This window comes from Balaenoptera musculus, chromosome 3, assembly GCF_009873245.2.
Source record: "Balaenoptera musculus isolate JJ_BM4_2016_0621 chromosome 3, mBalMus1.pri.v3, whole genome shotgun sequence".
Taxonomy (NCBI): domain Eukaryota; kingdom Metazoa; phylum Chordata; class Mammalia; order Artiodactyla; family Balaenopteridae; genus Balaenoptera; species Balaenoptera musculus.
This window is the reverse complement of record NC_045787.1, coordinates 71,533,166-71,554,532: the sequence shown is the minus strand read 5'-3', so window position 1 is coordinate 71,554,532 and position 21,367 is coordinate 71,533,166. Positions and strand designations below refer to the sequence as shown.

The 21,367-nt window shown below is 36.3% G+C and overlaps 1 protein-coding gene across 1 annotated transcript in view; it reads right to left on the bottom strand.

Moving 5' to 3' along the window:
- The window catches only part of ADGRV1 (adhesion G protein-coupled receptor V1), a 530,561-nt gene that overhangs the window by 434,138 nt on the left and 75,056 nt on the right, over positions 1 to 21,367 (bottom strand). Inside the window, 10 exon segments of the mRNA XM_036847274.1 lie at positions 174 to 383; positions 2,654 to 3,465; positions 4,271 to 4,452; positions 5,721 to 5,965; positions 6,675 to 6,890; positions 8,346 to 8,561; positions 11,928 to 12,537; positions 16,000 to 16,139; positions 17,547 to 17,627; positions 20,267 to 20,396. Of these exon segments, the coding sequence (XP_036703169.1) occupies positions 174 to 383; positions 2,654 to 3,465; positions 4,271 to 4,452; positions 5,721 to 5,965; positions 6,675 to 6,890; positions 8,346 to 8,561; positions 11,928 to 12,537; positions 16,000 to 16,139; positions 17,547 to 17,627; positions 20,267 to 20,396 (2,842 nt within the window).

The following is a 21,367-nucleotide window of genomic DNA, read 5'->3' as shown; positions in this document are numbered from 1 at the left end:
TAGTTAAACAGTTCACTATACAGCCCTCTCCCAAATAAGCTCCATGTACATTAACATATCCAGCTGTACAAAATAATGAAAGTATTTTTAAAATGGGAAACTTTAAAAAACTAGACAAAAAATGACATCCATGGAAAAGAGAATGAATGTGCTCAACAAAAAAAGGAACCCACCTTCATGACCTATGACAGATCTGGAAGCAGTCTGAAAGCTAACAACTCCTGCCACATTGTCATTGGCCAAAATGTTCACTCTGACGGTGTCGGAACTGGGCAAAATTCTACTTCCGCCTTCGGTGTACACCAAGCTAACTATGATGCTTTCATCATCCTCTGGCTCAGAATCATCCAAAATGGTTAAAATGGCTATCTTTTTGGTTTCACCTATAAAGAATTAATGGAATAAAATCTAAGTAAGAAAATCATCAATAGAGAATTCACAAAGGTCCAAGATAACTTCCTTCAAAAAAAAAGTTAAGTAAAAATACATGAGTGAATTATAACAGTTCAATACCATGAGCAGTATTAATGCCACTATAAGCAAATATTGTATGTTAGACTGTATACCCTTTCACCTATAAAACACTGTAAAAATTTCATTAATATGGGCAGACTGTGGAAAAGGACATTTTGAATTATGGAAAGTTAAAGGGTAGAATTATTTCAAGGAATCATGGTTTTACTTCCTGGTCTTTAGCCTAGAACCATGACCTAGCTAGGGGAAGAGGTTCTGAAGCATCTACTGTTTAGAAACAGTTCCCTCTGGAAAGTGGGGTCTCATTCTCATTTTGGCGTTACCATGAATGATTTTCAGGTAATCAAGCCAAAACTTCCCTGAAAGACCAGGAACACTTAGGGAATAGTGGTCAAAATGGGAAACAGAAAAGGATGGTAAATTCTGAGCAAGAGAACCCACCTAAATGGGATAAGTCTTCGGGGAGCCACATGAGATGACAACATCAAATACTAGTCTCCAGGATTTGGGCAATAAGGGAAGGAGGCAGAAAAGGAATTCAAAGGGACGCATAACAGCAACAAGGGCCAAGCAATCTACTTTGCAATTTGGTCTAGGACCCCACTAGTAGATAGGGCATCACTGAAAACCCCCAAACCCAACACTGCTTCTGCTGTTCACCTACAGTGTTCCCCATCTAATTCTTTGCCACTTTCTGGAAAGAGGTTGAAAGGGTGAGAAAAGGCAGGAGAAAGGAGAAAATGAATGTGAATGCATGTTCTCTCTCTCACGACCCTGGTATATTTTATCAATTCAGTGTCAAGATTGCCTCAAGAGAGTATGTATTATCTGAGAATCTAGGTTAACTATAAAATATAATCCATTTTGTGTGATTCTACAGTTACAATTCAAGGTAATACTAATTTGTATAATGCCACTACTTTATATGATAACTTCTTTATTGTTACCAAAGCCACTAAAAAAATCTAACTTTAAATTTTCATCTCCACTCCCTCCTCAAATCTCATTATTTCCTTTGAAATAGGGAGAAATGTTACCAGTTACTAACCTGTGCACACACACAACCCCATGCATCAAGCAGATCATTATTCCATTGTTCCCAAAACCATTTACTAGGAAATAATCATTTTTGAGAAGTTTTATATTATTTTTAAAATTTACTCTAAAATATAATGCTTATTAGATGTTTCAAAAAGTATATAATCTATATGTATCATGACCCCTGACTACTGTTTCCAAAAAAGTATATGCATTAAAATTAAATGATAAAAGATGCAATGAATTGCTCTAAGATCTGGAATTGTGAATAACATTTACTTCCTTCATTTTGTTGTATAACCTGAAGTTTTCATGAATAAATATTACTTTTCAATCAGAAAAACACTATGTTAAAAAACTATATGGAATTTATAATTGCCTAAATCAGGATTTAAATAATGATCTCAGTAAAGATATCGTTCTTCTACCCAAAGAAAACTACTTTAAATATATGAACTTTTGAAATTTTCAAATATAAATGATTCAGCCAACCCTGGAAAAGAATCAGTGAATCTGACCCTAATTCTAATTACTGTCCAAGTTCTCTGTAATTTCATTGTTCATGAAAATTTAAAATAGTGGTTCCATCCAAGTCTAAGAACAGTATTATAAGTTGATCTACCACTAGGCTTAATTTAATATGAATCAAGTCACCAAAGTTTATGCTATTTATACTTACAAATTATTTTCTTTGGAGGTTTATCCTGATTTGTCTAGTGCATATGAAAAAGCTTCCTAGTTAGTACCCATTTTCCTAGCTACCAATACTTCTTACCCACATTTGGTTGTAGCTACACGGCTCATTCTTGTAACTTCCCTTACAAAATTAAAAGTTGCTTTACAGTTGTCTCTACACTTCCTTAAAGGCTCTGCTACCACACATAAAAGGGATAAAATTCTCACATTCCCTGAAAATCTTTTTTAATAAACTAAAAAGATACACATGTAGGGCCCTATGTCATGGGCCTACATATGTCATGTCAACCATTAACAAGCCAACTACTATTATTTCAAAACCATCATTCACTTTTACATATTAGCAAGAATGTATACAGTAAAAATTCATATGAACCTTGTCATAAAAACTGACTATAATGACATTACCAGGGGGAACTGAAATCCATTTAGAACCATCACTCACCTTCAGCAAAAGTCAGAATGTCTCCAGCACCTATAAAATCTAAACCTTCAGTAGCTGTTCCACCAACAACACGCCATTCGACTGTCACCTGACCTAAGCTGCCCCCTGTCCTGTGGATCATCATCTCCACTGTGGTTTGGGGCTGCTCCTGAACTTCAACATATAAGCCATCTTCTGAGGTATTGGGACTAATACCGTAGATCACAAACACTCCAAAGGCATCACCATTTAATGCTATGACAACTGTAGAAGTATTTGGCTGTCCTATGGTTGGTTGGTTTTTAAAACTGGCTGTGATGTTCATAAGATGAACTTCAAGGAGAGAAATCAGGAAACTCTCATCCATCTCTGGGAAATCGTCGGGAAGAATAGAAACTGTGAGATTTGCAAATTCATCACCTTCCAGCATTACGGCCCATTGCCTTGTCACAGGCTCGTAGTCACTACCAGCCACAGCCTGACCGCTAAAAAGAGACGCTACCCTGGTCATGTTTTTCTTGTAGGTCCAGAAGTCTGAGTTGTTAACAGTTGGGCTGATCCACGATGTCATCCAAAAACACTGGGGGCCTTCAGAAGCACCGAGAAAGGAAAACGCTGAGCACGCGTGTTCTTTGAGGCACAAAGTGGCACAGGTATACTGGGGTTCCCCCATTGCAGAGATATTCACCCAAGTTCTCCAAAGTGGGTCAGGCACCCCTTGAATTGGCGATTCATAGTAGGACAGTAAGTCTTGACTCTCCTCAACTGCAAGAGCCACTACATCAATATCGGAAGTACTGTAGAACAACAACAGCCGACCAAAGTGCCCTCCGCTAAAATGTGGAGTGACAATTAAAAGACAGGTTAAGCACTCAAAGCAATCTGTGGATTACATAATAGAGAAGAGAACGCTGATTGTGGTTTTCACTTTTTTTTTTTTTAAGTGGATAAAGGACTAGCGCAAACACAACCATGTTTCTTAATTACATTTGTCTTTCGCATTGTGTTTTCTCATGTAAGGAAATCTGGCTCGTTTTCAATCAAATACTACTTATTTTTAACCAAGCTATGAAAATATCTTGCAAGATACGCAAATCATATCCATTTCAGAATTGTCAAAGACTTAGAAAATGAATCTTCATTACTAGCTTTCACTGAAACAAAGTAACAATGATACCAACATGAGTACATTTTAAGGAAATGTAACTACTTGCCACAAGACCAATTATTTTCTATTTCTGAAGGAGCTCAGTGAACCGGATGCTGCCTCACAAAAGAAATCCAGACAAAACAGAACCTGAAAGTCAACCACTTCATATGGCATCTGAATGTTCTTTAATTTAGAAGCCAGTTGTATGTAAGTTCTAATTCAAACACATCACCAATTAAAGCAATAAATGTCTGGGGCTAGAAAGCCCAATGACGTATAATCCATTTCACTAATAAAAGGTATGATAGATACAATGAGCTCTTTATATTAATAGGCATAATTCAATTAACAAATTATAACAACCTGTAAAATAATTTACATTCTATAAAAACTACCAAACTTTATTTGATTGTGTAAGAGATCCTTTCCCACCACCCCACAAGTCCCATCACCCTCCCCCGCCAGATACAAGTAGCCATCTCATATACCTTCTCCTGACAGTTATGTTAGCACAGGAACTTCTCTCCAGAGGCTCTTGAACACGATAAACCGACTGAACAAAGGCTACTGTACCATAAGGATTATCATTGGCAGGAATAATAATATTTGCCATTCGATCTAACCCAATAGTACCACCACCAGAGGCATCAGTTAGTTGCACTTGGATAACCTAAAAATACAGTGAAAACTTCCTTAACAGAATCCCGGTTCTGAAATTAGAATAAAAATGATTCAGGAAAAAAAAAATCAAAACTATCAATACAAGTACAAGAACAAAATGGAGTAAAATATAAATGGACTCAAAGAAACTCCTCCGTTACATTTACAATCCCAACACGTAACAGAACAATCCATCACCAACTTTTAACAATAGAGCATGATTGCACAGAAGAAATACAGGCTGTTTAAGTTCCTTAATATTCTGTTATACAATCTTGTGAATCAATTTTAAGATGCCTGTTTATGTTTACCACTTCAATAATATACTTTTAATCCCTATACCCTTTTTTTTTTTTTTACTTAGGGAGAACACTGCATATGTGTTTTATGAATAGTTCATTTATTATGCTTTATTTCCCACATTCTCATAAATGAAAATTCTCTGATAAAATGTAAAACTAAAAACATATCATAAATTTAGAGAAATTTATGATAAGTTTTTAGGTTTTCATATCTAAATTTAGAGAAAAGGAAAGAGAAATGTTATGTATGTATTAACTAATATCTAATATTTAAGAAGTGAGTAATGACACAATTAGCACCCAAAAAGAAATTTTATGGACTTCCCTTCTACAAAAATTTGACACTATTAAAGAATAAATGCTATTAAACGTAATTTTATGAGCTCCAGCTTTTAATACTTGAATTTAATAAAATAAAATTATCTTCAGCCAATATATGTTAGTGATGAATCAATTTCCCCACTGAGGCTCTATCTTTATTTGCCACCTTGCTTCTTCATAATGAAAAATAAACATCAGGCAGATAAATCTAGCATGGTATTTGTCACATAGTAAATCCTAAAGAATAAACGAATAAGTGGAGAATCAAAATCTACACTTAATTAAGACTGACTGGCTCACACTCAAGTCAAAAGGGAGTCTGAATACAAATTAAGAGTTTATATGAAACAATACAGCAAAACTTATGACAGACTATACATGTTTAATCATTTAACCAAAACGTAGAAAAATATTACATAACTGTACCAAAAAAATCTTATACTAGTAAACTAGTATGTGTACAAGACCTATTTCTAGAACATTCTTGTTTTTTGTTATCTCTAAGGATCACTTACACACTACCATATTTTGAACATTCTTGCAGAAATAATTTATCGGACACCTCTATAAATGTCACAATAACAGCCATCTGTTCTAGTCACTATAAGACAAGATATGTTTTACAGTGTCATTCTAGAGTAGCCATTCCTCTCACCTCTTCAATCTCCGGAACGTCGTCAGCCAGGACCTCTAACAACAAGGTTTGAATGGTTTCCCCAGGGGCAAAGGTCACATTACCTGAGACAACTCGCAGGTCGCCAGTAGCAAGCTGTCCATTAATGGTGGCAACCCACTGAACAGTAACATTGCCGAGTGTCCCAGAATTTCGAATTATTGGCAGGTTTACCTTCACTGAGTTAAACTCAGGTTCCTCTACAATAAATTTAGTAATCTGAAAACCTAAAGGGCAAAGCAGAGATAATTTCAAATACAAAGTGAAACTAAGTCAACGTAGAGCAAACCAATTGCCATCCTACAGTTGATTCTTTTTTTCCCCTAAGCAATCTAAGAAGCTAAACCCTACAAAATCAGAGAAACGTGCTGTGATACAAATTGGTCAGGCCTGCCAAATTTTCCAAATTATTTTTCATTATGATAGAAGCAGAAAGCATAAACTCAGATGTCCACAGAGGTCAGGAATATACCAGTCATAAGTGAAGTAGGTCTAGTGAGTTCGGGGGCTAACTGCAATGGGACAAGCCTGGCAGTTGCTATTTTTCTCCTAAGACTGATGCTATGAAGGAAAGGACCTTGATGTCACCATATTTTTCTACTATAAAGATAGGCCAGAAATACAGATTTTTGTACAAATTTCTGTGAATTAAATTAGTTTTTTAAAGAATTGTCTAAACTTCACAAAACACATCTAGGAACGAGATCTGACCTAAAAGCCTAAAAGCGTATGATTTCCAGATTTATGCTGTGAGGTTGATTTCTAAACACTGCTAGGTTTACTAACCACTGCTAGTGAGCATACATAGGTGCCCTATGTATCAGTAATAGCAGGTTAAAAGGAAACAAGATCAAATCAATTCTGAGTCTCTAAAAATAAAGGAATGTATGAATCTATACAGACAAGTAAAAGAGAGACACAAACTAGTCTCATTACCAAATAATCCATAGGGGTCATCAGAGGCCTCAATAATAATGATCGCCTCTGTTAATGCCCCTAGTTTGGCTCCTCCTGTTGTTTCATTCAGCAGTTGCACAAGAAAAGATTCTTCCAGCTCAGGGTAGATGTCATTAATGATATATATTGGCACGGCTTTACTTGTTTCCCCTTCTAGCAAGACCACATCCGATGAAGCTATACTATAATCTTCACCTATAAAGACAAAAAGGAAAAATGCTAAGACCTATTCCAGTATATGATAATAAACATCCCATACTCTAGGGAAATACTATGACATATCACATTCCATGGACATACTTTGAAAGACTTTTTTGAGGATAGAGACTACATTTATTCTAAACAAGATTTACCTCTCTTGCAAGAAAAAAATGGGTTTCATACAACAAAATAATGAAAAAGACATCCGGGTTGTTCAAGTTCATTTCTTCATTTTTAGAAAGATGTATACATATGTGTTCTATTTGCCATATGCACATATAGATGATACAGATATAGACACAGACATATACATATGGATATGGATATGCACATGAACACAGAGAGTCATTCATTACTGCAAGATGGCCCCTTATCTACAACAGTAAAAAAAATGTGTAAGATACCTTAAAACAAAGAGCAAAACTAGATTTCTGATCTCACTGGGGAGATAAATTACAGTGCTGCACAGAGACGGGCATGTCAGCGTCATCAATCCTATGGTTGGAAACTATGAAATTTTCTACAAATTTGGATTAAAAGCTGCTACTGCATACCACTCGGGTGGCTTTGTCTCTGGTCAAAAAGTGAATGAGGAAAAGAGAGAGGCTTCCTATGGAATTTGGGTGCTGATTTTCTAGAACAGTGATCAACCCTCACCATCTGCCAATGTGTAAAGCCCCTTACAGATAGGCACTCCTCTGAGCTACCCCTCTTCACCCCACCCCTTACACACATGTCATTTAAGGACTAGGTGAGCCTGGTTCATTGTCTTTTCAAGCAAGTATCACATCCAGATGATTTATTTCAAAAAAATCAATCATGTTATCCCATCCATTCACACTCACGTCCTTTGAGTGCACACTAGAAAGGTTCTGATTGAATAGCTCTTAGGCAAATCTCCCTCTAGATGCTATAACTGCACTACCAAAGACGGCTGTCTCCTAATGTTTGCATTTGGCAATGAAATCCTTTTGCTTATACATAAAATAGTTAATGCTAATCATTGCCTCTACCATGTTCTTCATAAATAAATAAATAAGCAAGATAAATGAGTTGAGAGACAAGACTGTTGCCAAGCACTGCAATCATATGGCTGCACATTTTATCCTGTATTCTTCAGTATTATTTACACATGAATCCCTTCCAAAAACCTTAAAAGTACACACAGAGAAAGCCTAACAATGCTTTCCTTGGTTTACTTTTCATTGGTTTGTGCATATTTGGGTCATCAAAGCTTTTAAATTCATATACAATTTGCCAACAGTTTTCACAAATTCTACAAAATCAATGTCGTATATAATAAAAACTCTAGGTCTGTGCCTTGAAAACATTCAAGGGTATTATTGCTTTCTAGTTGATTTTTTCAACTACATCTTTGAGGGGCTTTGTTAATCAAGGATACAATTTCCCTCTAAAACACTTCACTGCTCCTTAGATGTCTTTTCTCACCAGCTATTGCAGTTATTGGCACAGCTTTAAACTTCACAGAAACATCTGCAAATGCTCCTCCTGTTCTAGTCACATTGATAATGGGTCCAACATGATTTTCTGCAACTCGAACGATTGGTGCTGAGAGCTGAAGAATTCCAAACGCATCATCATTGGCAATGATAATTAGATGAGCAATAGTTTCTACCTTAGGCCCAAGGCATGGAGAGTTTGGAACTGAAAGACAGAAGAAAAACTAATACATCAAAATTCTAAGAACTGGCCAAAAGTCATCAAGATGCCTCAGCCAATATATAGAATGGATAAACTACAAGGTCCTACTGTATAACATAGGGAACTGTATTCAATATCCTGTGATAAACGATAATGGAAAAGAAGATGAAAAAGAATGTATATATATGTATAACTGAGTCACTTTGCTGTACAATTAACACAACATTGTAAATCACCTATTCTTCAATAAAAAATTTTTTTAAAAAGCCTCGGCAAGATCCATCAGCCAAATGGGATAATCATTTTGTGTTTTCTACTATTTTTAGCAAAAACATATTTATCGTTTACTATGTACCAGCACTAATCTAGATGTTGGGGATACAAAAATAAACTACATGGAAAGTCCCTACTCTCCTATAACTTCTAGGGAGATTTGTATTATAGCAAAGGAATAGTTACCCTACAAGAATTATTTTAATAACTATTGGAAACCTGTAAAAAGGCAAAAAAATGATTAGAGTATAATTAATCATCACTTTGCAAAATATGATAACAGAAAATGATGAAACCTACAGAATTATGCTCTTTTAATTAGTTACCAGCATGCCATAAATTTTTTTAAAGGCACTACAGTTACAAAATTGAGTAGGTAAGTAATTTAGTTACTTGCCCTCAAAGAGGAGCTGAAAATCATCACACTCTAATTCAATTACTGCCTCTCTCCCTGCTTCACTGTGCTTCCTCATAAACCTGTTCCCCCTGCCCCATCTCAGTTAATAGTCATGCAACTACCTCGTCCAGAAAGCAGAGTCATGCTACCCCAACGCTGCTATAATAGTGTGCTCACTTAGGCTTTTAAGGCTATACTTTAAGGCTATGCTTTTAAGCCTACTTTTAAGACTCTCTTCTTACTTGCACTGATTTTAGAGAGAGCAAAACTTATTTTGAAGGTATTTAGGACCCTCCACAAACTTCCTGATTTACTTTCTAGATTCAATTCCAACTAGCACCCTTGTCAAAACAAGTAATGACACAATTTAATTTCAATGATACAGGCCCAGACTGCACTAAATTATACAGTTAAAAACACAAAACTATAAATCAATATAACAATTAAATTTAACTACATTGGAAAAAAATGGCAGTAACACAGAGTTGTAGAAGCAGATGACATTTTCTGTGTATGGCCTATTCAAAAGGCATTGTTCTAAGCACTTTTCTTGCATCCAGGAATTTAATTCCCATACCATCTCTGTGTGGTGGGTAACACTGTCCACATTTTACAGATGTGGAATCAAGGGCACAAAGATGTTGAGGAAGTAAGCTAAGGCATTAGAATAGTACCTGCTGGACACAATTAAGAGGCATCATGTAAGGGTTTGTCTAATCTCTTGCTCTCTATATGCAATTCCTCATCAAACCTTCAATCATCCACGACTGTTCATCCTGCCCTGCGCCTGTTCATCACCAGTCTTCTCACACTGCTCTCCTGAAGGTTGATGATTACACTCAGAGCAGAGTACAGAGACCCTATCAGGTCCTACACTGATTTTGCCTATTAAAATGGAGACAATATCACATAGATTTGCACTTAATTGTTCTTTTTCTTCATTTCTAATGACATTTACTGTTTTCTTTCTAATGCACTTAATTGTCCTTTAATTATTTCACATCATAGCTTATACCTATTCTGAATCGCCCCAAGTATGCTGCATGGTTCCAAGAACATATCAAGCATAAATACATGTTGACTGTTTCTCCCATTCCACAGCACATTAATATTTTGCATATACCACTTTATTAATAATAATCGTTCACATTTATTGAATGCTTACCACGTGCCAGACACTGTATTCATTTTCACATATATTATGATATTTAAGCCCTATAATAATTCTGTATTGTAGATTAGGAAACTGGGGCTTTAAAAGTTTATGGGCAACAATTTATTACTATACACTTGAACCTAAGTTATCTGCACCAGCAACCATCGCTCCTAGCCACTGCTATATGCGATCCTCCCTCCCGGTTTTATTTCTAGCTCACTCAATAAACTGTGAGTTCCTTGAAAACAGGGCTATATTTTATAATTCTTACTTAATAAGACTAATTATTGGGGTTTTTTTCAATGTATTTGCTATTATAACTGATGCTAAATCTTGCTAAGAAAAAAAGGGATGGGTTATTGTGTGAGAATTTTAACCTTGACTGTAACCTGAAAATTTAATGCTAGCAGTTGTCCTAGAAAGTAAATTTCCTTCTATAACCCTGGACTACAATTACACTGTGGGCAAGAATGGTGCTCACTATACAGTATATCAGTAAGGTGAAGAAATTTACTTGTAAGAAACCTTAATCTATATGGCAGAACACAGTCAACATGCAGATCTTAAATTTTTTTTTTTTTTTTAATTTTACTCTTTGGACTATTTAATTCCAATTTCCTTAAGAAGGTTTTATTATATTGTTAGATACAGATTTATTTACTGTATTACATTTATAAATATTTACAAATATTATCCTAAAACTGATATTAAATTAATATCACCATTCTTCCTTTCCTTGTTGTCTTGTTCCAGGAAATCTAGATTCTTCTCTTTATTTAAAACCCCCTTTCTAAAGTTATACGTCTTCGCAGAGAGATATGACTAATGAACAAGCTATAGTGCAATAACTACCTTTAGCTCCCCAAGCTCAGGCCCTGCTCTCAACTAGTAGCCCCCCTCTCTCTACAAAGCTACTGAGCCACAACCCCAGGGGTAGAGGCTGCTGTGTTCCAATAGAAGCCGCTGCGCCAGATCCTCTGCCCAACACGGGTCACTCTGCATTCCTCATTCTTATCCCCAACCACTGCCTTCTTCTCAGCTCTCACGGTGACCCACAAAATTTCCAGGATTTCTTACTACTACATAGCCCTGTCCCCCCACTTCCCTCATGCAGTTGCCAGATCCTCACTCATGCTCCTCACTAATACAAAGAGACTCTGTTGTTTAAGGAATCTTCCAGAGTGGATCAAGGTGAAAGAGACTCAGGATCTTGCTACTAGGACTGTCCTTGGAATCCCCAGATTGATTCCAGAATGTTTTGGAAGCTACAACATCAAGTACAATAGTACTAGAGATCAGTTACACTGGATTACACAGACACTTCTAAAAATTTAGTCTGGGAATGTAACAGGCTTTTAAAACATGATTTCATGTTTTCAAGTGTCCCACTTCCATTTGCCTTATCGATAAACTTTTGTAAGAAGATGCTTTCAAAGTTAGAACTTATTATTTTTATAGAATTTTCTACTATACCAAATTCTTAATTTATTGTTTCAGGATTCTTACCTCTAATAATAATAACAACACACTAATGGTTACTTACTTGGGCGATTCTGTACTTTCTCTATTAAAGTAGAGTTGAGCAGTTCAATAAACAAAGACTCCGACCTTTCTGGTTCATCATCATCCAAAATTGAAATAGTTATTGTTGCCTCACTCTGATTGGCTCTGAAAAGAGCGAATCCAGAAGCTGGAATATAGTCTTTTCCTTGAGTTGCTCTGGCTAAATTAGGTGGAAAATAAGGCAGTTTTTCCATATCATCCACTGTTGCATATGTGACTTTGACTCTTCCCAGGAGGCCTTTTAACCTTATTATTGACAACGTGATGTTCTGGGTGGCTTCCTCCACTTTAATAGGTCTATTTTTCTCAGAAAAGATGAAGACCCCATAAGGATCATCACTAGCCAAAACTATTAATGTGGCATTAGTATGAACTCCCAAAGAGCCACTGGAGACACTGAGGATAGACACAGAGAATGCCTTATCCAATTCTGGATCTTCATCAGGCAGTATGTCCACTGTGATGTTGGCACTCTTCTGTCCAATCTCAAATGTGACGTTGCCAGAGGTGAAGGCCAGATCGCCATCAGGATCAGAGTCTATGCTCCAAAGCAAAGTCACTCGAGACAGAGTCCCATGACTTCTCATAATCTTTAAAATATTTAATATTAAAATGTATTAAAAGAGGAATTAAAACCATTGACTTAGAGGTCTGTAAATACAGAATGATAAAGGGACATTAATTTTTTACTTTATTTTATATAAGCTGTTCTCAAGAATATAAAATTCTTGAAGGCAATGTACTACCCATATTTGAAGACCTTCAGGGAGTCCCACTTAAAACGTGATTGTTGCATGAAACGACAGACTGACTGAACATTTTTAGCTTCTAACTAAACTACAGCTGTATCACTTCTGCAACTATAACATATATTAGTAATAAAGCAAATGTAATTAACAGTGTCTTATATTTAAGTATATTCATGAAGATGTTTACATTTCCTGCAAAGAAGGTATATACTTTATTGTAAGGAATAGATGACTCATAATTTTTCTGAAAAGTTAGCCATAAAACTCATTTTTTAAAACAAATTATATTTAATTGTATGTTCAATATAATATAAAAAACAAAAATTCACCAAAAAAGTACATAACCCAAGGTTATATAAAACACATTTAAAAAGCAAGAAATATTTTGTCAACAGTTATGTTAAAAAGAATAAAAAGCCTAAAAAAATCACTTCAAGTTAAGTCCCAACTAAAAGTAATTTTTACTTATACTTAAAATATGAATGCTGGCTCAAAATAAAGTTAGAGACAGGAATTTATAAAACTTGATGCTTTCCCTTAATCCTTTTTTTTTTCTTTCTTTAGTATTGGGTTGGCCAAAGAGTTCATTTGGTTTTTTCCGTAAGATGGCTCTAGTAGTGCTTAGTTGTCTTTAACTTCATTAGAAACAATTTTGTTAGATTGTATTGTGACGGCTATCATATCAGCGTGCATTAAAAAAAAGAAAACTTAACAAAATTGGTGAATTTTTGTGTAGCCATTTTAATATTAAAGATGGAAGAAAAAAGCAACATTTTCAGCATATAGCTGTATTATCTCAAGATAGGTAAAAACACAACTGAAATGCAAAAAAAGATTTGTGCAGTGTATGGAGAAGGTGCTGTGACTGATAGAACATGTCAAAAGTGGTTTGTGAAGTTTCATGTTGGAGATTTCTCGCTGGACGATACTCCACGGTTGGGTAGACCAGTTAAAACTGACAGTGATCAAATAAAAACATTACTTGAGAACAATCAACATTATACCACGTGGGAGATAGCCGACATACTCAAAATATCCAAATCAAGCACTGAAAATCATCTGCAGCAGCTTGGTTATGTTAACCGCTTTGATGTTTGGGTTCCACATAAGTTAAGAGAAAAAAACCTTCTTGACTGCATTTTCGCATGCGATTCTCTACTGAAATGTAATGAAAATGTTCCGTTTTTAAAACAAATTGTGATGGACGATGAAAAGTGGATACTGTACAATAATGTGGAATGGAAGAGATCGTGGGGCAAGTGAAATGAACCACCACCAACCACACCAAAGGCTGGTCTTCATCCAAAGAAGGTGATGTTGTGTATATGGTGGGATTGGAAGGGAGTCCTCTATTATGAGCTCCTTCCGGAAAACCAAACGATTAATTCCAACAAGTGCTGCTCCCAACTAGACCAACTGAAAGCAGCATTCGACGAAAAGCATCCAGAATTAGTCAACAGAGAACACAAAATCTTCCACTAGGATAACACAAGACCATATGTTTCTTTGATGACCAGGCAAAAACTGTTACAGCTTGGCTGGGAAGTTCTGATTCATCTGCCATATTCACCAGACACTGCACCTTCGGATTTCCATTTATTTCAGTCTTTACAAAATTCTCTTAATGGAAAAAATTTCAATTCCCTGGAAGACTGTAAAAGACACCTGGAATAGTTCTTTGCTCAAAAAGATAAAAAGTTTTGGGAAGATGGAATTATGACGTTGCCTGAAATGGCGGAAGGTAGTGGAACAGAAGGGTGAATACGTTGTTCAATAAAGTTCTTGGTGAAAATGAAAAATGTGTCTTTTATTTTTACTTTAAGACCGAAGGAACTTTTTGGCTAATCCAATAATTAGTTATCAGGATTTCTCTGGTGGCACAGTGGTTAAGAATCTCCCTGCCAATGCAGGGGACACGGGTTCAATCCCTGGTCCGGGAAGATCCCATGTGCCATGGAGCAACTAAGCCAATGAGCCACAACTACTGCGCCTGCATGCCACAACTGAAGCCCATGTGCTCTAGGGCCCGCATGCTGCAGCTACTGAGCCTGCTTGCCTAGAGCCCATGCTCTGCAACAAGAGAAGCCACTGCAATGAGAAGCCCGCGCACCGCAACGAAAAGTAACCCCCACTCAACCCCACATGCTGTGGAGCAACTAAGCTCATGAGGCACAACTACTGAGCCCGAGCACACAACTACTGAAGCCCACGCACCCTAGAGCCTGCTCACCGCAACTACTGAGCCCATGTGCCACAACTACTGAAGCCCACGCGCTCTAGGGCCCACGTGCTGCAACTACTGAGCCCGCACGCCTAGAGCTCGTGCTCCGCAACAAGAGAAGCCACTGCAGTGAGAAGCCTGTGCACAGCAACAAAGACCCAAAGCAGCCAAAAAAATAATAATAAAATAAATTAGTTATCCCTTCTGAAGTTGTTTAATTTACTCCACAACAGTTTACTGAAGATCTGCCATGAGAATACAAAAAGGATATATTTTGAGTGATCCTTCATATCACTTGTATAAAATCTGAGAAAGCTGAGCAAGTTTCTAGCTCCTCTAAGTTATTTAACCATAGAATCCTACTTAATTCCTACTGGATGAATGCAGAGTAGATACACACAGACATACAGACATACACATACACACACACACACACATAGAGTTGTTATTATTGCTCTTCACAAATGTTTTGGATTTTCTTTCCTTCTGGGAGAGATACAAGCCAGGATTGCACTTCTCTACCTGGTTACATTAGCGTTGTCATGTGACTTGCACTTGCTTTGACCAAAGAAGTTAAGTGGAAATGCTGTGAATCACTTCCGGAAAGAAGCTGAAGAGCCAGTGTGCAGTTCCTCACATTCACATTTCCCCACTCCGTGGAGAGAGAAGCACCTGTTGAGATGTAGCCTCTACAATCCTCAGTCCTAAGTCACTGATGACAGCCCACCTCAGATGGACATAAACCATGAGTGAAAAATAAATCTTTGTTGTAGTAAGCCAATGAGATTTTGGAGATGTTTGTGACCACAGCCTATGTGAATCAATATAAAAATCTATGTAGTACAGATCCACTGTATTCCTTAAAGAGTCAGGAATCCTCAGAGTCATGAGATGAATTTGTATGCAAAGTGAAATACAAAGACAAATGCCAAATCACTGTTTAATTAGCAGTTTGAATTGTCTGTGCCTCTAGACTCATTCCCCTCCACTTAAATAGAAAAAAATGAACATAAAGTACACCTTAATAATACAATAAAACAGTGTTAAAAGCAATGTCTAGGAATGGAGAAAAACGTACTCACCTTTAATATAACAGTGCTGTACCCATCTTCTGGTTCAGTTCCACTGACAAAGAGTGACTCAGGGCTAAATTCAAATACACCGTGAGCATGGTCAGAGGCTGCAATTGTCACTAGAATTTGGGAAGCCGCTCCTAGACTGGCTGCATGGATAAGTTCCAACAAACAGAAGAAAATGTTAATCAGTAATTTACAAACCAAAGGGAAAAGCAAGGAACAACTTTTTGAAAAGAGATGTACCATTCACTGAGCATGTTCTAATTTGCTTTAGAAAGAAAGGCACACACAAATGGCTGCCACACATATTCATGCTTTTATGACCTTCTTCTGTCTGGGCACTAACGTGATATACAAGTGCTGCATAAGCACTTGAAGATGAATAAGGAAAACTTGTTTTTCTTTTTCTTCTCTATGAAAGAGAACATTCTTTAACATGGAGCATGTAAGGAAAGTCTCCCATGACCTTTGTTAACCTCAGAAGAACGTGAGCCAAAATGATTCTTACCCTTATGAAACAGTAGTTTCCCTAGGATTTTCATCAATCTGACTGCACAGATTCTTGGTTTCCAAATGTGCATTAATTCTAGGCATATTTTCATCATATTATGATATTATAGATCTACCTCTCCTGTTCTCATTCAGTCCTATAACTAAAAAGATGCCAAGATCTAAAGAAGTATTTAATTTTTTCCTAAGAAGTATGTTCAACATTTATGTTGTATTAATGGATTCGAATGACAAAATAAACAATGCCTAAATTAGGAGAGTAATTAAATACAGAAGTTACATGAGGCATTGATGGAAGTCAGGAATGAGAGGGGTGGGAACCTGAGTTCTGAAACTAAAATATAAAACCTGACATGGTGAAAAAGGAATGTTCTGAGGATTCCTCAACAGGAATCCTTTTGAGGGTTAGTTAAGTGCTCCCTAAAGAAAACAAGTATTCTATGTATTCTCCCTTAATATGAAAAATATTTGAGGTAAAAAGCTGAATCATGTTCGTATACGAATATAATTCAAAAGGCATCCTCTTTTCAATATTCCTGTCCATTAACTGGCAACTTATTCTCCCCATTTGTTTTCTTAATTTCTCTTTCTCATTTGTTCTGATTAAAAGTTACATATAAAGACCCATTTGTTTTCGTAAAGAAAATCAGTGTGATACATTCTACATGAAAGTATAAATGTTCTATTTATCTCTTTTTCAGGTACTCAAAGCCGATGTAAAATCTTTTTCAATAATCACTTTTGTAAATGATACCAAGCAAAATTTCTGTTACAATTAGAATCAGGAAACTGCACTAGGTTCACACAGAGAGGAGGAGAGTCTGGGCTTTGGAGGCAGACAGGACCTGATTGTGATTTGATCACTTTCTAGCTGGCTGACAATAACACGGAACAAATAATACTTCATAAAGTTGTGCTAGTTAATGAGACGAAATACATAAAGGACCTGCAGGTAGTAGGTATCAATAAATGGTTAATTTTCTTGTCTCTAAAAAGAAAAGATAAAATGTAGAATAGTAAAGGGCCTTGGAACAGCTGCTTACCACGTTTGTGAATAGCTGGAAGGAAGAATTCCATGTCCCCATCACCACTACCACTGCCATCAACCCTAAAGAGTTCAGTCACTTCACAAGGAGAAACACAGAGACACAACCCACGCAACACACGTTGACACAATGAGAAAATTGAGAGCTCTTAAAACATATCCAGCAAAGAGGAAAATACAGTAATATTAGACATGCATTCTTCAAAAAAAAACAGCAACAAACAGATTAGGTGGTAATAGTATAACATTAGTCAAGCTACCAATATATAAAATTTTCATTCATAGCTTCAGGAAATATTCCATGTAGGCTGTAATTGGCATGCCCCATTTCTGCCAATTTAACTAGTTTTATTTTTAAATTTTCACTTTACAACAGTGTAAATTGTTTATAACATTTTAAATATTTTTTAAACATCTGCGTGCACTTATCAGCTTACACTTAGTCCTACATACCTTTGACAGTCACCTTACCGCTTACAGCCACCAATTCAAAATTAGGGAAAGGCATCTAACATTTTTCTTCAACCACACACTTAAATTCCCACCATATGTACCATTCTCAGGCTTGATCACCCTTTTGCCACTGACATTTCTCAAAGAACCCTAAACAAGCAGCCTAAAAACCTCAGCTTCAGCCCTGGCTGTGAGAGACACCATTTGTAAAACCTTCAGCAAGTCACTAAACCTCTTGGTACCTCACTTTTCTCACCTATGAAAGGTGTCTGCTGCCTTTTACAGAACTACTGTACAGACCAAATAAATAATACTGTAGAAAATGAAGTATCCTGGCAATATATAAAGACTATAATAAAGAGAAAGTGATTCTAACTTTACTTCCACTACACTCACAAGCCAACCATTATTTTGCCAAATATTTGCAAACAAAGAAGACAGGAAGGGCAGCGATGGCAGCAGTGGAAAAGGAGTAAGAGTAGCAAGACCACATCCACACCTATGTGCTTCTACCAGTATCCTTGATTGACATGCCAGTCTAAGATCTGCCCTGCTCTTCTGTGCTTCCCCTCCAAAGGACTGGGATATATATGAGAATTTATGGCACCCAAAACCTGAAATGATCTTAAAGACATTAGAGGCAAAACGGATTTCAGGGACTATCCAGTGCATGGCTTGGCTTCCATATTAACCACAAGTTGTGAGGAAGAGGGGTGAAATTTAACACCAATGTACCCTGGCTAGCATAAAACATCTACTCAGGTGGCTATCATATGTAGAATTAGTCTTATAGGCAAAACAGTGAGGAATAAGTGTTTCTCCTTTGATCCTCAAAAGAATTTAGCTCTACAAGCTATTTCACCTCTTAGGCACTCCCAGCTACGACTCGAGGAATGGAGGCCAGCGTCTAGATTCCTCTGCCTCCAATGCGCACTCAAAGGGGGCGGGGAGGATCAGATTCTCTGCCAGTATTGCCCACTTAAGGAGCAAGATTGGTTTTCAAATGAGTACTCATGCCCAATTAATACATAACGATGCATATTCTAGAGATACAGGAGGAAGTTTCTATATAAAATCACAAGTATCACTATGATCACAAATATCATTTCTGAAGAATATTTGATGCTCCTTATTAATCAATATTAGGTAATGCTCACTAACAGTTTCTCTATTACACAAGTATTTTTAGCTATAAGTAATACAAAGAACAACTCTTCAAATACTTTATAGTGACCTCTGATTAATGAAGTCGTTTCATGAAAATAATGATTTGGAAATGAAAGGACTTGTCTCTAGAAGACAAGCAAAGCTGGTATTGTTACATGACACCAGCCCAGCAGGTTGTCCAGCATACTTTCACTGTTTTATGTAGTCAACCAAGCTGTGGCGCTGTTTAATCATTTCCCTGGCTTGTCCTCCTTTGCTGCCACCTGGGCTTTGGGAAAACAAGGAAGGGAAACATGGGAAAATTTTGTCATACTTACCCCAAAGTCTCACTGCATACTAAAAGACAATCTTAGTATTTCTGTCTTACCCAATTTCTCCCTTTGGATGGCTTACCCAGTACTATGACTTTCTTCATCAAAACATAAAAATAATAATAAGCTAATAATACCAGTTTTGTAATGGAAGAGACTGACCTGATGAATACCATACCAACTCCCAAATTCTTACATTTATAAAGGTAATATGGTACACATCTCATGTATACTGTAACACCCCCAGTAGCACCTGATAATCAAACACAGTGATACTTCTGCAAAGAAACATGTAGTTAATCTAAGTGGGATAAATAAAGATTATAAGTAGCCTGTCTTCAATACAGATGAGTTTTGCCACAAAATGGATTTTTGACTCCAAAAATCTGTGATAATCAGAGTTTTCGGCATTACAGAATTGAGAGTAAGGTATTGTTAACCTGTTTTATTGATAATCACCTCATAATGGATTATCTAAAGAGATTAACTTTGACCTGTTCTACAGCTGGAGGTAGCTCTAAAGGAGCTACTGTGAAAACTGAAATAAGGAAGAAGGTAGAGAGGTGATTTTAGGGGCACCTACTCTGAATGATAGCTATAATTTGGTGATTCAGTATAATTAAATTATTTCATTGTAAAAGCACATCTACTTTAGGAAAAGACCAATGGGTAATGAAAGGGGGAAAACCAGCACAATAGGTTAATTCAAAAGAACCTGTTTCCTTAATAGAATCTACTACCACTATGGTGAGTGTACAAGTAAATATTTGACATTTTTGAGTCTTACCTCCTCCCTCCAAGTTTAACAACTCAACTTTAAAGGATTTTTCCAATTCAGGAATAGAATTATCAGTGATGTTAACAGAAATGTACTTAAATCTTTCTCCTGGTTGAAATTCTAAGGTACCAGCAACACTCTGAAATATAAATAAAAGATTTATCCATTAGATTATAATTATTCTGTATGTGAATGTGTAAAATGAGAATGTTCACTATATCCCAAATTGTTATAAATACTGAAACAGATGAAGTAAAATATAAAATTGAAAACATTTAAGTGGATATGAATAGTGTTCAATATAAATTCTAAACAAATATCCTCAAACTAAATAAAGCAGATGGATTTTGATCTCTCTTATTTTCCTATTCATCAAAAAAATTTTTAAGGCAAATGAGAAATCTGAATAGGTGACATCCACAAATTCCTAAAGAATTAAGTCAATGAGATGCATGGAATTCTTTTGATTAAGTATATTGAGAACTATTCGGTTTATGTCATTGAGTAATTTAAATACTCACTGCATAATAATAATGGTATTTTCATTCCAAAAATTTCCCCTAGCAATAATAAATATCAATCCACTGGGCATTAATCTTTCCTTGATTATATCACAATTGCAATTCGCAATACAGATCTCCCATCAGAAAAGTTCATAGCTACTAGAAAAGTAGTTATTTAAAGTCTTAAGGCCCTTTTTCTCCCACTATCTAATATAAGCATTTTCCCCTCAAGTCATGACAATAAATTTTAAAGATGTTTAAATTTTTTCTAGGGTTAGCTTTTGTGGACAACTATATTTCATCCTGCGGAGCAATTAACGATCCTAAAGCTAAACTGAGGAACCCAAGTACCAATGCACTTAATCACTCACTTACTAATTATTTTCAATATTTTCAAACACACAGCATGTGCGTTGCACCATTTTAGATGCTTGGGATTCAAAAACAGCCAAATCATATCTGTATCTCCACGCAAACATTCCCTAAGGAGTATTAAGCATAGGATAGAAAGCAACTGCTATAAAAGACATATAGCAGCTCAAGAAAAGAAAGTAATTAACCTTGCCTAGAGTGCCGTCATCAAAGGAGTAATTCTACAAATCTTAAC